The sequence below is a fragment of the Trichechus manatus genome, unplaced genomic scaffold (genome assembly GCF_000243295.1).
Source record: "Trichechus manatus latirostris isolate Lorelei unplaced genomic scaffold, TriManLat1.0 scaffold00023, whole genome shotgun sequence".
NCBI classification, from domain to species: domain Eukaryota; kingdom Metazoa; phylum Chordata; class Mammalia; order Sirenia; family Trichechidae; genus Trichechus; species Trichechus manatus.
This window is the reverse complement of record NW_004443959.1, coordinates 21,426,237-21,447,021: the sequence shown is the minus strand read 5'-3', so window position 1 is coordinate 21,447,021 and position 20,785 is coordinate 21,426,237. Positions and strand designations below refer to the sequence as shown.

The 20,785-nt window shown below is 39.2% G+C and overlaps 1 protein-coding gene across 3 annotated transcripts in view; it reads right to left on the bottom strand.

Annotated features, from left to right (window-relative positions):
- The window catches only part of FBXO25 (F-box protein 25), a 79,961-nt gene that overhangs the window by 52,797 nt on the left and 6,379 nt on the right, over window positions 1-20,785 (bottom strand). For all 3 annotated transcript variants that reach the window (XM_023728309.1, XM_004373094.2, XM_023728308.1), the window contains exon 2: window positions 19,451-19,588. In XM_023728309.1, coding sequence (XP_023584077.1) covers window positions 19,451-19,581 — 131 coding nt within the window. In that variant the 5' untranslated portion in view covers window positions 19,582-19,588. The remainder of the gene's footprint in view (window positions 1-19,450; window positions 19,589-20,785) is intronic.

Below are 20,785 nucleotides of genomic sequence, written 5' to 3'. Positions count from 1 at the left end.
TGATGGACTTTGGGCCCTTGTGAAAGATCAGGTGACCGTAGGTGGATGGATTTACATCTGGTTCTCAATTCTGCTCCATTGGTCAATGTATCTGTCGTTGTACCAGTACGAGGCTGTTCTGACTACTGTAGCTGTATAGTAGGTTCTCAAGTCAGGTAAAGTCTGGTAGTGTGAGTCCTCCAACCATATTCTTCTTCTTCAGTAGTGTTTTACTTATTTGGGGCTTCTTCCCTTTCCATATAAAGTTAATAATTAGTTTTTCCATGTCTTTGAAGAATGTTGTTGGTATTTGGATCGGGATTGCATTGTATTTGGAAATTGCTTAGGGTAAAACTGTCATTTTCACAATGTTGAGTCTGCGTATCCATGAGCATGGTATGTTTTTACATTTATGTAGATCCCTTTGGGTTTCATGCAGTACTGTTTTGTAGTCTTCTTTGTATAGGTCTTTTACATCCCTGGTCAGATTTATTCCTAAGTATTTTATCTTTTTAGGGGCTATTATAAATGGTATTGTTTTCCTGATTTCCTTTTCATCGTTCTCCTTATTGGTGTTACATTTCTGTTATTTTAAGCCACAAAGTTTGTGGTAATTTGTTATAACAGCCCCAGGAAATTAATACAGTTATTTATCTTTTTAAATGACTTCAATTTGATATTGATCTTGAAAGTCACATAAAAAACCAAACCAAACCCACAGACGTGCATTGATTCCAACTCACAGCGACTCTACAGGACTGAGTAGAACTCACCGTGGAAGCAGACTGCCACGTTTTTCTCCTGCAGAGAGGGTGGTGAGTTTGAACCGCCAACCTTTTGGTTAGCAGCCGAGCGCTTAACCACTAGCTGATCGCTTACCCAGTGCGCCACCAGGGCTCTTTGGAAAAGCACACATGTGCTATCAGTTCTACCATTCAAGTACAGGAGACTATAGAGAGAGAGGAACTCAGCCTAAATGTCTTGTCTGAAAGATTTTACATACCAAAGTGAATATGATATAAAAAACGTGGTTATCTTACCAAAAACAAAATAAAAAACCTCAAACAGAGTAGTTGATAACTATTCCTAAGCTGACATTCTCTGACATTTCTTCCAGAATCTCTTTGGCTATACATCCTCTTTAAAGCAGAAGCTGACTGCACTTTAGCTCCTTCCCCTAATGACAGCACAATTTCTGCTATTAAAATCCCTGATTACTGATTGAGGTTATACTTCTGTTAATCAATGACTGTCTATTAAACAACTTTTTATCCACACATTTTTGGAAAAAAAGATTGGAGTTTTATTATTTTCTCCTGCCAGACAAATGTTCACATTTATTCATTTTTATGATATAAAAGTTACTTTTGCATCAGTGTATTATTAACCTCTATTGGAAAAAGATATTCCAAAAGAAAAAGTCCAGTCAGTTTCATAGAAGTTAAAAAGATGTGAAACCTATTTTTAGGATTAATACTTCTTAAATATTTCACATACGTGCTTAAGGAATCTAAAACAAATACACATACCTGTTATATCAAGGGGACAGCACAGCAGACAGCAAAACAGAATTTTTAAGTCTGAGGTGGAACACTAGTAGGTTCACGCTCATCAATCACTCAGCAGGGAAAAGCAATTGGACCACAAACACCTCACAATTTTGCAGAAGGTAAATACTGTCTTTAAGAGTTTCAAAATGTAGCTCTCTTAGAGAAGGCTGTGTCAAAAACTCCACCAGTCATGGCTGGAAATCCATCAAAGGATATTATAGAATACAAAATGGCACACAGAGCTGCTGTCCTTTCACATTTGTCCCAATTCCCTACGTGCACAATATGTACCACTCTACCCTCTAACCACCTATCTTATCTAGACAAACGGAATCTATCCAAACTCATGGTGCCGACAGTCACACACTTACTGATCCTGTAAGTTCTTTCTCACTTTATTTACCAATGTATGTCCAAAAAAAATTGAGAACAGTGATCGAAGAACTCTGAGCAGCTCTGTAGTAGTGATCACAGGCCAGGGATGGAGTAAGTCCAGGTAACATATTTAAGATATTCAAAGAAAATGTGAGCCAAGATTTAACATTTAGATAAACTGACTTTTAAGTGGAAACCAAAAAACCCGTTGTCCTCAAGTCGATTCCGACTACAGCAACCCTAAAGGACAGAGTAGAACTAACCATAGTGTTTCCAAGGAGCAGCTGGTGGATTTGAACTGCTGACCTTTTGCTTAGCAGCCAAATTCTTAGCCACTGCGCCACCAGGGCTCTGCTTAAGTGTAACGGCCATGCAAAATTTTATGAACATGCAAGAACACAGGAAATACCGAGGAATCTCCTAAAGCATAAGCTTAGAAAAACCAAAGTGAGAAGTCGAGGCCAAAAGATCGGTGCTGAGCAAACACAGGCACCCCCTGCTATCTCAAAGTAGAGCGTTCCTATGAAACCTTTCATTAGCCAAAATGGCATAAGCGAAGAAGCAATTACCATTAGCTCATATGGGAAAATTTTTTGAGCATTCCCAGACCCAAAAAATAACCTACCAAATTATACCAAATAACATATAAAAACCTTACAAACTCACACAGGCTTTTCTGATACCGTAGGACACATCTTCCTACTAGAGGCACAAAATAACCGAGATACAGCCCAGATGCTCACCGACTGCTCAAAGCTATGGCGGCTGATGCTGAGATGCTGAGCGCAGCTCCCCAGGAGGGAGCTTGGCGATGCCACTCTCGCTGCTCGGGGTGCGCACTACCTCTTTGACGGCTTGCTGCAAACAAACGCTGAACACTACTGCCTTTTCTCGTAAAGCGAAAATCCTCCTCGAAGTTCTTTCAGCTAGCGAAAACAGGTATAAATGCAGGTCTCTTGTAAAAGCAAAGTGGCGTAAAGTGAACTCGCGAACTTGTGAAAAGCAGGGGATACCGGTAATAGACATTTCCTTGTAGACTACGGGTACACGATGACAGTAAGGGAGATACTATAGCATGTAACGGTTATACGCTGTGACAATGATCAAAAACATGGGAGAGGGAAAGACGAGAGTATATATAAGGTAGAACAAGATTATCTGTTATGCCGTATTAACTGAGAGTAAAAGGATACTACTTCAAATTAGATGTTGGAGGAAAAGGAGGGGAGGGGAAAGAGATTACTAGCTAATTGCTATATTATATATTATAAGGAGTTAGCAGTCAGTATTCAGAAAAGAAGAAGCTAAGAATATAATATAAAGGTATCATAAAGGTGAAAAGATACTTCCTTAACATCAGGAGAGAGAAAAAGCAAATAAAATAGAACACAAGGTGATAGATTATTGTGTGTATATGTAAAAGACATATACATACATATAGATAGATAAGTACAGGTATAAATATATTTGTGTACATATATATAAAACATTAATTTAAGAGAACTGGGGCTAAAAACAGCAATAAATGTGAATGCGCTTGGATCACCTATTAAATGGAAAAGATTTTTGGATTGGCTTTCAAAGAAAACTCAAACACCATACTGTACACAAGATAAACCAAAACCAACCAAACCCGGTGCTGTTGAGTCGATCCCGACTCATAGCGACCTTACAGGACAGAGCAGAACTGCCCCACAGGGTTTCCAAGGAGTGGCTGGTGGATTCGAACTGCCAACCTTTTGGTTAGCAGCCAAACACTTAACCACTGTGCCACCAGGGCCCCAGTATACAAGATACACACCTATAAAATACACACCTATAAAAAGATGGGGAAATATATTATTAGAATTTATGGGGTCCAGGAAAGCAATTGTCAGAAGAAACTTTATACCATTAATACCTATAATAGCAAAATATAAACAATAACAAATTAAACATACAACTCAAAAGCTAGAAAAAGAGTAAGTAAACCAAAAGAAAGGCAGCAATTATTAAAGACAAAAGCAGAAATTAGTAAGTACCAAAATATTATATCTGAAAAGTAAATCCAAAAGCTAGTCTCTGTAGAAAAAAAAAAATCAGTAAGATAAACCACAACATCCCTTACCAGAAAGAGAGAGAGAGAAAGTACAAATATATAAGATTAAAAGTGACAAGCAGAAAATCACAAATGCAAACAGGAAATAAAAAAAAATCATAAGCAACTATAAAATTCTGCATATATAAATTTAAAGTAGATGAAACTGATATTTTTAAAATATAGATGTAATGCTATTACAATAAAAACATCAATTTTTTTCCATAGAGCTAGACAAGTTCTTTATAAAGTTCATTTAAGAAGAACAAGCAGCAATAACAACCAGAAAAAATGTGAAAAAGAATAGCAATCTAGCCCTATCTGATATTAACACACATAATAAAGCCTCTATATTTAAAACAGTATGATAATGTCACATAAAATAGCAGTCTCATGTGACAGAACAGAAAATGCAGAAGTTGTCTCAACTGCATATGGAAATTTAGGGTACTATAAAGGAGATGTCTCCAAATGGTGGGGAAAAGGACTTTGAAAAAGTGTTACTGCAATAACTGGACAGCCACTGTGAACAGATACGAATCGATTTGCTTATCATGTCACACCCCAAAATTAATTCCAAATGGGCTGGAGATTTTTTCTTCTTTTTTAATGAGGCATAATTCATACACAGTAAAATGTATATGTCTTTAAATACAGTTCAGTGAATTTCGACAAATGTTTTCACCATTAATACACACTCCAATCAAGATAGCAAATATTTCCATACCACAGAAATTGCCTCATGCTCCTTTCCAGTCAATCCCAACCCCCCCCCCCCCCACGCAAAGCTGTTCATTGTGAAGGGACTAAAATTTAATCTTACTAGCAAGCTAACAAGTTAACAAGTTAGCCTGCCACCATTCCACATACATATTCTGACATAAGACACCAGATCCCTGAACCAAAGATACAGATGGTTTATTACCCACAGCAAAACCCAGCAGCCAGCGGAATCCCTTGCAACATGCCCCCGAGCTCCAATTCCCAGAGGGTAATGCAATGAGGGCCAGGTGTTCACCAGCACTGTGGTAGGCTGCAACATAGGAAAAGAACCCTGAAATTAAGTGACTCTAAGGTGCGCCTGACCCAAGCCATGGTGTTTTCAATCGCCTCATATACACGCAAAAGCTGGACAGTGAATAAGGAAGACCGAAGAAGAATTGATGCCTTTGAATTACGGTCTTGGTGAAGAATACTGAATATACCATGGACTGTCAGAAGAGTGAACAAATCTGTCTTGGAAGAAGTATAGCCAGAATGTTCCTTAGAAGCAAGGGTGGCGAGCCTACATCTCAAACTACTTTGGACATGTCGTCAGGAGGGACCAGTCCCTGGAGAAGGACATCATACTTGGTAAAGTCGAGGATCAGCAAAACAGAGGAAGACCCTCAACGAGATGGACTGACACAGTGGCTGCCAACAGTGGGCTCAAACATTGCAATGACTGTGAGATGGCGCAGGACTGGGCAGTGTTTTGTTCTGTTGTACATGGGGTCGCTGTGAGTCGGAACAGACCTGACAGAACCTAACACCACCACAAGCTTTTATGAAGCTGCTGGTGCGTCTCCAAGTTGTCCCCTCAAGAAGTGATTACTCATTTCCCCGGAATGTGAGCAAATATCCAAAAGAGGGGGGCAAGAGAGGGGAGGGACACAAGGTTTATTACCATGGAATGTGAGCAAACATCTCTGGGGAGGGAAAGGAAAAGTCTTTACTAGTTCTAGGACGTGTCCACGGAGCCCTGGTGGTGCAGTGGTTAAAGCACTCGACTACTAACCAAAAGGTTGACTGTTCAAACCCATCAGCCACTCCGTTGGAGAAAGATGTGGCAGTTGGCTTCTGTTAAGATTTACAGCCTTGGAAACCCTATCAGGCAGTTCTACTCTGCCCTATAGGGTCGCTATGAGTTGAAATTGACTACATGGCAACAGGTTTGGTTTTAAAGGGTTTAGGATGTCTCCACAGAGGGAGACATCTCTGAATCTCTTTGGAGGGATATACAGTATCGGCAGCTTCCAAGGCATGTTTGCTACTCAAACATGGCCTTTGCACACAAGGCAGGAATTTGAAATACTCATGGAAAATTGCCTCCAAACAAAAGTAACCAGTTTTGATTTCTATCACCATAGATAAGTTCTGACTGCTCTTCAACTTCATATAGAAAGGGTCACATAAACCAGAGACTGCATTAGCCTAAGACCAGAAGAACTAGATGGTGCCCGGCTACCACCAATGACCGCCCTGAGAGGGAACACAACAGAGAGTCCCTGGTGGAGCAGGAGAAAAGCAGGGTGCAGAACTCAAATTCTACTAAAAAGACCAGACTTAATGGTCTGAGACTGCAGGAACCCCAGAAAGCATGGCCACCGGACTTTCTGTCAACCCAGAACTGAAACCATTCCCGAGGCCAACACTTCAGACAAAGATTAGACTGGACTAGGGGACATAAAATGATACTCGTGAAGAGTGTGCTTCTTAGCTCAAGTAGATACATGAGACTAAATGGGCAGCTCCTGTCCGGAAGTGAGATGAGAAGGCAGAGAGGGTCAGGAGCTGGTTGAATGGACATGGGAAATCCGGGGTGGAAAGGAGGAGAGTGCTGTCACAGTATAGGGACAGCAATTAAGGTCACAAAACAATGTATGCATAAATTTTTGTATGAGAGACTAACCTGAATTGTACACTTTCACTTAAAGTACAATAGAAAAAAAACTTCATATAAACGGGATTTTAAAGTATATATTCTTTTGTGACTGACTTCTTCCATGCAACATAATGTTTTTAAGAATCATTTATTTAGGTTTGTGTACTAGTAGTTTACTTTTTAATTATTGAGTAATATTAAATCATAAGAATGTATCACTTTTTTATATTGAGGACACATCAAGGCAGTTTCCAGTTTTTGGTTAGTATGAATAAAGCTGCGATGAACATTCTTATAAAAGTCGTGCTGTGAACATTTGCACTTATTGTCGATGCCAGTTTTCCGAAGTGGTTATCACGTCTGCACTCCCAGCAGGAAGGCAGAGGGGCTGCAGGTGCTCCACGTCCTCATTCACCTTGGTCCTCGGTCTTTTACTGGCAGCCATTCTAGTGGGTGAGAAGTAGTATTTCACTGTGGTTTTAATGTGTATTTCCCAGATGACTAACAATATTAAACTTTCTGTTTGCTTTATTGGCCATCAGCATATTTTTGAGAAGTGTCTGTTACAGTCTTTTGCACAATTGTTTGTATTATTTAGTGGTACAAATCCTAGAAAAAAAATCCTTTGTCAGTGTTTATCAGTCTGTGTTTACTCAGGATGTAGAAACAATACCAATTATTTTAACTGAAAGTATGAAAAAGAAAAAATCATAAATACATATAAAAATTGTTAACCATGTAAGTGAAATGTCAAAAAGAGAACATTAAATTATTCCAGAGGTAAAGCAACGGCAGAAAGCACTTATCACCCCCAGGACTGGGAGAACAAAGGAAAAAGACTTGGAACTGTGGTGCTGAAGTTTCAGTTTTATGAGGAAGAAGTGTTGCTCAGTTGGTGCTAGAGTCAATCTGAGCTCAAACAAGGGGACGTGTGGGTCTGGGATCCAGACTTCTAGGGGGTGAAAAAACAAAAACCAAACCAGTTGCCATCAAGTCAATTCCAACTCCTAGTGGCCCTAGGAGGTAGAGAGAGATAAGTCAACTGCTGTTGAAGGGACACCATGAGGCTACCTCTGCAAACGCTGGAAAAACAGCAAAGTAGATTCAGCGACTGCTATGGAAAGGACTTGCGTTGCTGAGGTGAAGAAATGTCACTGACAGGATACTTCTGACACTGACAGGAATGAAGAAGCCAACAGGAAGGAGCAGCCTCCTTCTTCCTTCAGCCCTGCAGGCTCCCTTTAGTGCCCCCTACCGGCAGAGCCTAACAGGGAAGCAGCTGGCAAAGCAGAATTACAGGTTGCAGCATCCCAGCCCCACCATCACAAAGAATAGTCTAGAAGGGTAGGTTTGGAACCAAGAGACAAGAGCATAATGACTAGCACAGTCAGATATATGTAATGGGATATTTTCTCCCAATCTTTGGCATGCCTATCAATTTTCTTAGTGATGACTTAAATAAACTTTTAAAGATAATTTTAGATTTACAGAAGAGTTGCGGAAACATTGTACAGAAAGTTTCCAAATCTGATTCACCTAGTTTTGCCTACCGTCTTACATAACCACAGAAAAATGATCAAAACTCAGAAACTACCACGGGCAGAATACTATCAACTACAGATTTTATTCATATTTCACCAGTTTTTGCACCAACATTCTTCTTCTGCTCCAGGATCCGATCCACAGCCTGAGACTGTATTTAGCTGACACAATTCCATGGTTTTCTCTGACCTGTGAGGAGTCCTTACTCTACTTTCATCTTTCATGACCTGGACAATTTTGCAGAGTACTGGTCAATTATTTTGCAGAAATGTCCTTCAATTTGGGTTTGTCTGGTATTTTCTCATGATTAGATTGACGTTTTACATTTTTGGGAAGAATACCACAGAGATGATGTGCCAATAGTACATAACTATGTCTTATTTCCAGTGATGTTAACCTTGATCACTTGGTTAAGATGATGTCTGCAGGTTTCTCAAGTGTGAAGTGATTAGTCTTCCCTTTGTAATTAATAGATATTTTGGAGGAGACTTTGCAAATACCCTGTTTCTCCCTGAACTTGCACATAATAATTTCAGCACCCATCAATGGATCTTGCCTGTAGCAATTATTACGGTGATGTTCTAACGGTGAATTTCTTTTTCTCTCATTATTTCTACATTTATTAACTGAATTCTTCTATAAGGAAAAACTGTTCCTTATCCCTAATTTCTTTATATATTCAGTTATTTATTTATGTCAGTATAGACTCGTGGTTATTTATTTTATTCTTTGGGTTATAATACAAAATCACTGTTATGTATTTTGTTGCTCAAATTGTTCCAGCTTTGGCTGCTGGAGCTCTTTCAGATTGGTCCCTCTGCCCTTGCAACATGCCCCCATCCTCTTCTTTCTTTCTTTAAATTATTTCCTATTTTCTGGTGCCACAAAATGCTCTAGGCTTATCTTGTATTTTCCCTGTCTGGCTCTGGAATCAACTACTTCAAGGAACTCTGGTTCCTCAGAAACCAAGACCTTGGTGCTAGGTCTGCTCACTGCTACTGGGGTGTCACTGCTTTTAGAGCTCTCAGGGGACAGAGCTAGGAAATATATGTATACCTGGGTACGGATTTATGTATATGTAACTAACCCACGTGTACGCATCTACCTACCTACCTGTCTGTACATATATTGAAAACAACAGCAACAACGTGAGCTCATGCTGATACCTCTGACGTCAACCCAGGACCACAGGGTTCATTCTAGCATTATCCCTTTCCTTGTTGGTAACTTCCTTCTCCAATAGTAAAACATCTGCCTCTCAATGTATGTGTTTTATTTATTCATATTTGTTTAACCTTAACATACATATAAAGGAGTTTCCAAATTGCTAACTCATACCCCTAGGTGAAAACAACTGACCAACTAGAGTTTTTCTGGTTGTTTGTGTCTGTCTTTAGCCTTACAGCATCCCCTCAACACACTGCCTTCCATAGTTACTTATTAAGTTAGGTCGGCTCTCTTCTTCCATGCCCACTTCAGTAGCTTTGTGATTCATGTGTAAAACAGTTAGGTCCATCTGTCACAGTTCGTATTCCATTCTGTGTCGACTCCCACCACCAACACCCTGGTTGATTTTTTAAAAAAATTTACATAGAGTAAAACTCACTTTCTGTGGGTTTTCATGAATGCACAGTGTCATGAATCTAATGCCACGGTTCCATACAGAACGGATCCATCACACCAAGCTGCCGTCTGCTACTTCTTTTAATCACCTCCTTCTGCCCACTGCTGGCAACCACTCATCTGTTTTCCATGCCAGTAGTTTTGCCTTTTCCAGGATGTTGTATAAATGCAATCAGACAATATTTAGCCTTCTGCATTTTGTTTTCTTTCATTCAGCAAAATGAATTTAAGAACCACCCATGCTGCTGTGTGAATCAAGAGTTGTTCCTTTTTTACTTCTCAGTTTTATTCGGTTGTATCGATGTTCCCATGGTTTGTCTGGCCATTCACTAACTGAAGTCCATCTGGCTTATTTCTAAGTTCTGGCCATTACTGGACAAAGCTGCTATTAATATTCACACAGAGGTTTTGTGTGGACATAAATTTTCATTTATCTTGGGTAATATGTAGGTGTGGGATTGCTTGGCCATATGGTAGGTATATGCTTAACTCCATAAAAAGCTGCCAAGCTATTTTCCGAAGTGCGTATACCATTTTGCACCCATATCAAGAGCATGTGAGAGTACATTCTCACTGGCACCTAGTAGTGTCCTCACCAGCACCTGGAAATGTCAGACTGAAAGAAGTAAATAAATCAGCCACTGTAATAGGTGTGTGGTAGTTCAGTGGTAGAATTCTTGCCTTCCATGCAGGAGATCCAATTTCGATTCCTGGCCGCTGCACCTCATGCCCAGTCATCACCCATCTGTCAGTGGACACTTGCATGTTGCCATGATACTAAACAGGTTTGCGTAGAGCTTCCAGACTAAAATAGACTAGGAAGAAAGACCTGGTGATCTACTTCTGAAAAACCCTGTGGATCACAAGGGTCCGATTGGCAACCCATCATAGGAATGGCACAGGAACAGGCAGTGTTTCGTTCTGTTTTACGTGGGGTCACTACGAATCAGGGACTGACTTGACAGCAGCTAACAACAACAATAGCTTGTAATAGGTGAACTAGGTATCTTAGCTGGAATAGGTAACTGATTTGAATTGCTTCAAAAGACTTTCCTTTCTACCCTAATCTGCCCTGACACCTTTGTTAAAAATCAACTGACCTTATAACTATGAATCTTTGTGTAAAATCTCTGTTCTATTCCATTCATCTATTTGTCTATCCTTACCCAGATACCATACTGTCTTGATTATTACCAATGAGAGAAAAGCAATGTAAACCCACAATGAGATAACACTTTAGGATGCAGAATAACAGGAACTCTTATATCTGCTGGTAGAAGAAAAAACTGACACAACCATTTTGGAAAACAGTTTGGCATTAACTATTATGTTGGCTATACAATACCCTATGGCCAACTATTTCAATCCTAGGTATATATCCAACTAAAGTGGGTACACATGTCAACCAAGAGATTTATACAAGAATTTTCATACCAACATTATTGTAAAATTCCCAGACTAAAAACAAGCCATACATCCATTCTCAATAGAATGAACAAATGCATTGCAATTATTAAGTCAATAGAATACTACATGGATGAACCTCCCAAACATAAAGCTGAACAGAAGTGACCATATATGAAAGAATTCATAATCTATGATTCCTTTCTAATGCAGTTCAAAAGTCAGACAAAACTAAACTATAATGTTTACGAACACATCTTAAAGGTAGTTAACTATAAAGAAAAGCAAGGAATGGAGTGATCTTTTGGGATGCTAGCGGTGTTCTATTTCTTGACTGTGTTTGGTAACTTTGGTATTTCCTTTGTGACACATCAGTAAATTGTCTTGTGGACTTTTTCTGTATGTGTTACACTTAACAATAAAAAAGGGGAAAAAAAGAGAAAAAAATATATACCTAGGAATTTGAGATATTAAGAATTTTAAGACTTGTTTTATGACCATCCCTCAAATAAGATATGAGAGAGCTTTAAGCTAAAAAATCAATATATGAAATGGAAAACTAACAAAATAAATAAAAAGAAGATCTTAAAAATAGATGATGGTACAATGTCAAAGGCAAAGTATAGGAAGACAGTGCAAATCAATCTCACACAAAAGGAATCAAGTTAGGATTCAAGGTTCTATGAATGTGGTTTAGCACATTTTTTATATAAAGAATTTGTAGAAAATAAGTACACAGCTGTCATCTAAAAAACATTATACAGCAGACACAATACCACCCCTAATGCACAGACTTAATTACCTGCATTGAAAAAGGGTTGATTTGCTCTCATGGCCTGCATTATGAAAAATGTCTAAAGCTAGCATAAAACAAATAGTAATTTAATTTTATCTGAAAAAAGGAATTCAGGTACCTGCTTCTGGAAGATAAAGAAATCAATAATCATAAACCAGATTTATTTCCATAGATTAATCTTTGGTCTAGAGTTAGAATTTTCCTAACTCTATATGAATGTGCTTATATATTCATCTGGACAGCAGACACTTCTTGAGAAACTATGTTCAAGACACTAGGTAGGAAAACAATGAGTCACAAAGACGAACTGGGAAAATTCCTTTTTCTACGGGAATGTTTAGTCCACGCAAGTTACATTTAGATAAACAATTAAAATGTGTTAAATCCAACGACAGAACCATTCTTAGGATACTTTGGGGACCCAGAAAGAGAGAGAGAGGTTAAAGATACAAGAAGAAAGTCTGTAAGGAGGGTACATATGTAGTTAAATCCATAGGTAAAGAGGAGGAATTTGAAGATCATTGCTAAGGATCTAAATTCTTAATATAAATTAAGACTATATCTGTTATAATTCTTTAAAGTGAGGAAAACTGAATCCAAACTGGTATATAAAAAAAGGGGAACCTGCTCACTCACAGAAGCTGAAAAGCCTAGGCCCAACCTAACTGAGTGTTGAAACAATGTCAAAAGGATTAAGTCTTTCAGCTCGGCTTCCTCTGGGCTCTACCCTCAAGTTCCACAGAGTGACTCCTAGCAGTTCAGGCTATCATCATCACACACTCAGTCTAATGGAAGGAAGAATGTGCTGCCCTAATCGTTCAAACAGAAGTCCAAACTGATGCTCACTGGTCCGAACTGGCTTGAACCAATCACTGTGCCAGAGAGACAGAATACACTGATTGGCTGAGCTGAAGTCAACTGCTTCAAGCCTGTCAATAGAGACAGCTTCAGAAGAAGCAGGTCCAAAGGAAGGGAGGGAGGGATGGTTCCCACAAAGAGAAACTGTGGTACTGCAGATACAAAAATGGAGAGAGGAGGCTGAGCGGCCACAACAAATATCTACTACCCAAATATCAGCTAGTGTTTAATTTTTAAATATCCATTCCTCCCATATGCCTATTAATGACCATTAATATGCATATGCATATAACCGTTAATAGGCATACGGAAGGAATGCATGAAACAAGGTAAACACATGCTTAAGGACCACATATATAATTAAAATTATAGATAATGTAACTCAGGAAACCTTAATTAGTATATATTAATCCAATTTAGGATATACAATGCAAACTGTGACCACTGTAGTATTTTGTAAATGAAGTACTCTTTATCTTTTCAATGAATAACTTTTCTATAATGTGAACTGATGGAGAAAATACAATTTCTTTAAAAAGATCTTTTAATATTCACTCTTACTAATAAAGAAAGAAAAATCACAGTAAGATTTTTTTCTCTACCGAACTGTTAAAGATCAAAAACAGTTAAAGTAACGATAAAATCATGGAAGGCTGGAGAAGAACTGATGCATTTGAATTATAGTGTTGGCAAAGAGTATTAAATATACCATGGACTGCGAGAAGAATAAACCAATCTGTCTTGGAAGAAGTACAGCCAGAATGCTCCTTAGAAGCGAGGATGGCAAGACTTCATCTCATGTACTTTGGACATGTCATCAGGAGGGACCAGTCCCTGGAGAGGGACATCATGCTTGGTAAAGTAAAGGGTCGGCGAAAAAGAGGAAGACCCTCAACAAGATGGACTGACGCACTGTCAGCAACAGTGGTGTCAAGCATGGCAACGATGGTGAGGACGGCGCAGGACTGGGCAGTGTTCCGTTCTGTTGTACACAGGCACCCAACAACAATAACCCATAAACACCTTGTGCATGTTAGAAACAGAAACCCCCTCCACACAGGCACGTGGCATGGTGAGCAGACAGCATCTTCACATGGAGAAAAGGCGCCCCTTCCTCTGTGCAGATGTAGCCTACACCAGGGCACACGGCTGCATTTCATTCAGCCTACATTCCCTTCTGTAACCAGCCGCCCCTGAGCAGCAAATCTTGCACAAACATGCACAGCATCCTGGGTAAAGTGTGAGGGTTTTTGTACACTACTGTTGAGAGTAGACACTGGTACAAAATTCTGGAGGGCAGTTTTCTACTTCTAGGAATTTAGACTTCATAAATATTCACACAATTATGCAAAGAGATACACACAGGCGATCAATGCAAAGCTGTCTGAAATAGTGAAAACTCGGAAATAACCAAAATGCTGTCAGTAGAAGCTTGGGTAAATAAGTTATGCTATATCAATACAAAACACTGTCACTTAAAGAAGGAGAGAAATCAACATATACTGATGTAAAAAGATATTCCAGAAATAATAAATAAGTGGGGGAAAAATGGATGAACTGTATGGTCCGATGAACACACATTAGTCACAGAAGCATAAACCAAAACAACCTCATTAGAAAGTAAGTTTGCATAATCCAGGGAAGTTAGAGATGTGAATGCCCTGTGACTCAGCAATTCCACTCCTAGCCCCTGAGAATTTTGTGCACACGTGTAAAAGAAGATATGCATTAAAATATTACTGTAGCGAATGGAACGTCATTCTTTCAGTTGCCAAGGATGAAAACCTACTGTCATCCTTGACTCCCCCCTTTCACTAAATCACAGACATTCAATCTGTCAGCAAGTCCTGTCAGCTCTACCTTTAGTACACTGCCGGAATGTGAACTTTTCATCATCCCACTATCTCCATCCCTCTCCAAGCCACAATCACTTCTCACCTGCATTATCATAATAGCCTCTTGAGAACTGGTCTATCTGCTTCTGCCCTTATCTTTCTGCAGTCTGTTTTTAACACAATGGTCAAATGATGAACATATCATTCCTCTGCTCAAAACCTCTGACTCCCCAACTCATTCTGATTAAAAGCCCACATCCTTACTATGACCCACAAGGCCCTACGTGACTCCTCTCCTCCTGCCCTCCCCCTTACCCACTTCCTGCCAGCCATACCGGATTCCTTACTGTCATGTAAACCTGCCAGGCACACTCCTGACTTGGGGACTCTGCACTTATTCCTTCAGCCTGGGAGGCTCTTCTCTCAAACGCCTACAGGGTTAGCTCTCTCACTGCCCAAGATCTGAATTGAATAGATGCTGTTTCAGTGAGGCCACTTAGATTGTCACACACTACCACACCGCCATCCTGTAAACACGGATCCCTCATACCTGCTTCTTCCCTCTAGGGCACTTAGATTGTCACACACTATCACACCGCCATCCCGTAAACACGGATCCCTCATACCTGCTTCTTTCCTCTAGGACACTTAGATTGTCACACACTACCACACCACCCTCCTGTAAACGCGTATCTATCAGACCTGTTTCTTTTCTCCATAGCACTTATTATCCTGAACAAGCTACATATGTAACTTGTTTTGTTCATTGTCTCTCTCACTAGAAAACAAGAGGGGCTTTGTCTGTTTTTACTGCTATATCCCAGCATGAAGAATACATAGTAAATGCTTAATAAATTTTATAGACTGAACAGACAGAACATTATTTGTAATAATAAAACTGGAAACATCAATACATCATAAGGTATCTGGCTCCTAAAGAGATTTTATCTACATTCCAAAGAGCTGGAGTTAGGATTCAGGCGTACAACATTTCCAAGGAAAGCCTTTCGGGGGAAAGGGAAACAGCTGTCTCCTTCCAGTTATTTTTTTCCCTTGCTCTTCACCTGTGGCATGTCTGGCAACTCGTGTAGGAAAAAATTCCATCAGTTCTCATTCCTGAGGTTAGGCAGGCACTGGAGCAAGGATAGCCAACACACTATTGGTTACTGTCAGGGATTAATAAAAATATAAAAATCGGTTTCTTATCCAGAATACCTCATGTGTGCATTTAGGATAAAATTAATAAAGATCAATATTTAAAGCCAAACAGTAAGGTTCTGAGAGTGAGTCTGATGGTTTCAGGTTTCTCAGAGAAGCAGGAGGTTAAGACCAGCTTCTAAGGGACCAGGACAGAAGTGTAAGAGAATCACATCAGAGGAGAGCCAAGAATGTTGGAAACAAGACTTATGGAAGAGCAGTAGAGCACGCTGATCAAAGCAACACTGAATTGCTGGACAACATTAGGAGCCGATCTGGCACAGAGCAGATGGTCAATAAATACTGGTTTACTGAATGAATGAGTCAAAGAGGAAAAGTGAAAAACGAAATGAGTAAGCAAACAAGGGAGTGTGCGCAAAGAAGTGAGCAAATGAATGAATGAGTTAATGAGCGGGCAAATGGGTGAGTGAATGCATGAGTTTATAATAGTCCCACTGTGTCCTCTGGTGTGATTTCTTTTTCCTTGCATCCCTAGCTGCTCATGTGTTGGTTTATCTGGGTTCAAAATTTGCCACTTATGAGTGTATTAAAAAAAAAAAAAGATTCTAGTGGAAGGTTAAGGTATTGGCAAGAGTGTTATTGAAACAATAAATCATGGAGCATAAGCTGGGTCAAAAGAGACGCAAAATAGAGATGACTGATAGAAGGGGAAAAATAGGACAACAGACTGGGTGTCAATCAGGAAACCTGCAAGGAGAAGAGACTATTATGTTCAAAGACTGGGAAGCCTGAATTCATACTGTGGGAAGAGGAAGAGACCATGGGAATGGTGGCTGACAGAACTAAACAACTAGAAATGAAGAAGTCAAGAACAGAGGGGACAGGGTGTGCTGAGTCATACAAACGGACATTGAAATCATTCCGAATAGCGGCAGCACTTGGCCTGTAGAGAAGACTGTGATTCTTCGTAGACTCTGACATCTGGATAAGACAAAGTGACTAAGCAGCTGGTTACTTATGCAGAACAGGATCTGAGGTGAAAAAGAACGTCTACTTTTCATATTTTACATTTCAGGATTATATGATTGTTTTGTTGTTGTTGGCTTACAATGAACATGTATTACTTTATAAGTGACAAAAAATGCAAATCTCAAGAGAGACAGTATTAAAATGAAGTCAAAGATAGCAGTTTGCAATCCAAATGAAATCATTAATTGAAAAAGCGGTAATAGCAAATACTGCCTGAAACATTTAAGTGCTGAGTCCGACAATGAAACTAACTTTTAAATCACTTACTTACCTTTTTATTTTCAGTCACTAAAGAAAAAACATAAAGAAGGCCATCTGGGTCTTTACTGAAACCTATAATAACACTCTAAGAATCCTAAGGGGAAAACACTAAAACGACAACAGGGTTATTTATTTAACTAAATAAATGGATACAGGATGGTCACCTCAGGTATTATGGTTCTAGGAAGCACAGTTCTTACTTCAAGGGCCATAAAGATCCTGTGAATTATCTGTCCCTCATGGGGATGAGACACTATTTTCATATCCTCATAAAAGAACCAAAAATACAACTTCCTTTATCTTGTTTCCTTTGGGGATGCATAATTTTTAAAAACTCTTTATAGAATTCAACTATCATGGAGTAACTTGAGAATTACTAGATTTGAAGATAATTTTCATGGAGTCTCTAATTTATGCTGGCCTCCATTGCTACGACCATGGGGGACTAAATAAAAATAAAGCTTAACGTATTAAAATTTTTATAGGAAATAGACTATTTAAAGGGATGTAAATAAAAATAGTGAGACAAAAAGATTTAATAAATTAAACTCAAAGGGGGAAAGAAAACCTAGAAGCACTGCTATTAAAGTGGTGCAGTGGTTAAGTGCTCAGCTGCTAACAGGAAGATGAGTGGTTGGAACCTACCGGCCACTCCGCAGGAGAAAGAAGTGGCAGTCTCTTCTGTAAAGATTACAACCTCAGAAACCCTGCGGGGCAGTTCTACTCTGTCCTATAGGGGTCGCTATGAGTCAGAACTGACTTGACGGCAAGAGGGTTCAAATATGATACATTTGTCTATAAATTCCTTTATTAAATTTCAGTTTCACAGAAGGACAACTACTACATTCCTTGTACATCCTCCATCCTAAAATGGTGACTTTAGGAATCTCCAAATTTAACAGTGTATATTGGAAGTAAATCTAGATTCCAAACATTTCTAGATATAGTCAAACAATTTTAAATTTAAATACTCTGCTATGAAAAATTATAACAAAAAATAACCTTGAAAATTCGTAACTGGGCAAGATTAATGATCTCATCCAATACTGACAGCAATTAAAAATAATTATAATTCTTAAATTAAAGTTACAGTCATCAATATATAAATACAACTAGAATGGCAGAGAAATGCCACAATATAAGTTTAACAAATATTACACATTATCTTCACTATAATGTGAAACATAAAATTAATTTCTGCTTCAAATATTGCAAAAACCGGGCTCTGGTCTAAAGCTACTAAACTTCTGTCAGTTGATGAATATGCAATTATCAAATAAAAATATATGATAAAATCAATGATTGGATCCATGTGACTCAGAGGAAAAGATCTCGGGTACCTTCCTAATCCTCCAAATTCTCAAATACCACTTGTGGTACAGGTCACTAGTTAGAACAGCCACTCTACCCTGCTTCTATGGTAATGCAATCTCTAATTTGTATCTGGACACGTGGCTACCCAGAAAAACCACCATATTTTTACGTAAATAATGTGAGCCTTCTACTTTTGTTTGCTAACCACTCCTTCCCCCTTCCCCAGGTATTTTCATAAGTATGCTATACTAATCTTTTTACCGCAACATGTAAAAATAATTAGCATAGCGCTTATGAAAATACTGGTGGGGGGGCGTGGTTGGCAAAAAAACATAGAATGCGAGCTCGTGTTATTTGCATAAAAATACAGCACATTCCCTCGTCTCCCTAGTAGCTAGTGTTCTAGGCAATCAGGTGTGAGGAGACATGATATTTGCAACTTCTGGGGTGTGCCATTAAGGGGTACGTCCTCTTCTACCCTGCCAACTAAAATGCAAATGTGGTAATAAGTCACCTGGACCATGCTGATAAGGTCACACATTTGGGATGTCAGAGTAACAAGACAGAAGGTGACTAGGTTCCATTACAATTTTATGGACCAAAATCACTGTACCAACTAAGGCTTTCGAGAGAGAAAAGTGTATTTCTTGCCTTGTGTAAACCACGATTATTGTGAGTTTCTGGTATAGGCCGCCAAACCTGTATCTTTTGATTTCCTCAGGTTCCTCAGCTATAATATGAGATTAGTAATAATCATACCCATCTCACAGACTATTGTGAAGATGAAAAATTTTAAATAAAAAGAAGAAAGCTGCATCTGTGTGGATATCAGGCAATCTACTAAGCTCCTTCTCTACCTAAATAACTTGTTTCCCCACACCAACCTCTGTGTGGGCAATTCTCAGCAAAATTACAAGTTAGGAAGCTTTGCAGTGACTTGAAAAATAGATAAAACCATAAACAGTGAGCTGGCAAATGACGTGGATCTGCTTAGCTGTAACTTACATGTTGTGATTGATGTTATACTGATTCTCTCTTTCAAGTTCCTGACTACAGGATTCACATCTTTTCCAGCCATCTTCTGTTTTAATCCAACTCCATCCAGGAGATCTCCAGTCCTGCCCCAAAAATGGCATAGTTCTCCTATAAAAAAGTTAATTCATGTTAAAAGTGTATGTATAATGAACCAAAGTTTCTTTTCATTTAGAATATTTACTCATTAATCTTAAAGAATAAAGTCCCTAATTAATATTTAAGTGTCTGCTTGGAACTTTAACATTGGCTAGACATTGATGATAAAATAGTGAAAATAATATAGTACCTTAGTTGTACTAAAGCGCCAAGATAGGAGTAACCATAGGCAGTCCCGTTTTACGAACACTGGACTTATGGACAACTCCCACTTGCCCTCTAATGTTGCGTAAATTTGCCCCGACTCTGAAAGGACTGAACCAACCCTTACTTGCAACAAATTCTTCATCATACTCACCTTCACTTGCTGCATGTGCAGCTCTTAAATCACTGAAAAAGTTTCGAGCCTTTCCTTACACTAAAGGAAGGCTAACTAAGAATTGCATGCGCCTGTTCTGACTTACCTATGAATTTGACTTAAAGGCACACTAAGGAATGGATCTCGTTCGTAACCTGGGGACTGCCTGTATAGGTGTATTTACCAGCCTAATATTACATGTGTCATGAAGAGTTTACCAGAAGTAATAGTTTATACCAGAAGAACAAGTAGAAGTCAGAGGGTAGGGAGGAACAGGGAATATTATTCCAAACAGAGTAAACCCTCTTTCCCAGAAGTTAGTAGCAACATCAAGTGAAATGTATTCAGCAACTGTAAGTAGTTCAATTTGGTTGAAGCTTAGAATATAAGAGAGGGAGTGGGGAGTGGCTAGAAAGGAGAATGGAGAAGTAATTAAGGTCCAGATGTAGTCAAAGGAGCTGGACTTTATTCTGAGGGTCATGAGGGGCCAGTAAAGGGGTTTAAGCAAGTAGGTAATTTGACTAGATTTGAGTTCTACAAAGAATGGATGGGTGTGGGGGCGGGGGGGGCCTGGAGAAAAGAATAATTAGGACTGGAGGTTACTGAATGTTGGCCTTAAAAAGATTAGAGTATGGTGGCAATAGGACAGAACGAAGGGCCTAGAAATATTCAGGAGGTAGACTCAAACGGCACTGGAAGATGACTGGCTGTGTGAGGGAGAAATCAAAGATACGCAGATTCTGATTTCTGGCACCTGGGACTGAGGTAAGACCTATAGATGGACCAGCGAGTGTTTGCTGGGGTGTGGGAGGGTGAGGGAAATGTTCGTCTCTGTGGACCAGCGAGTGTTT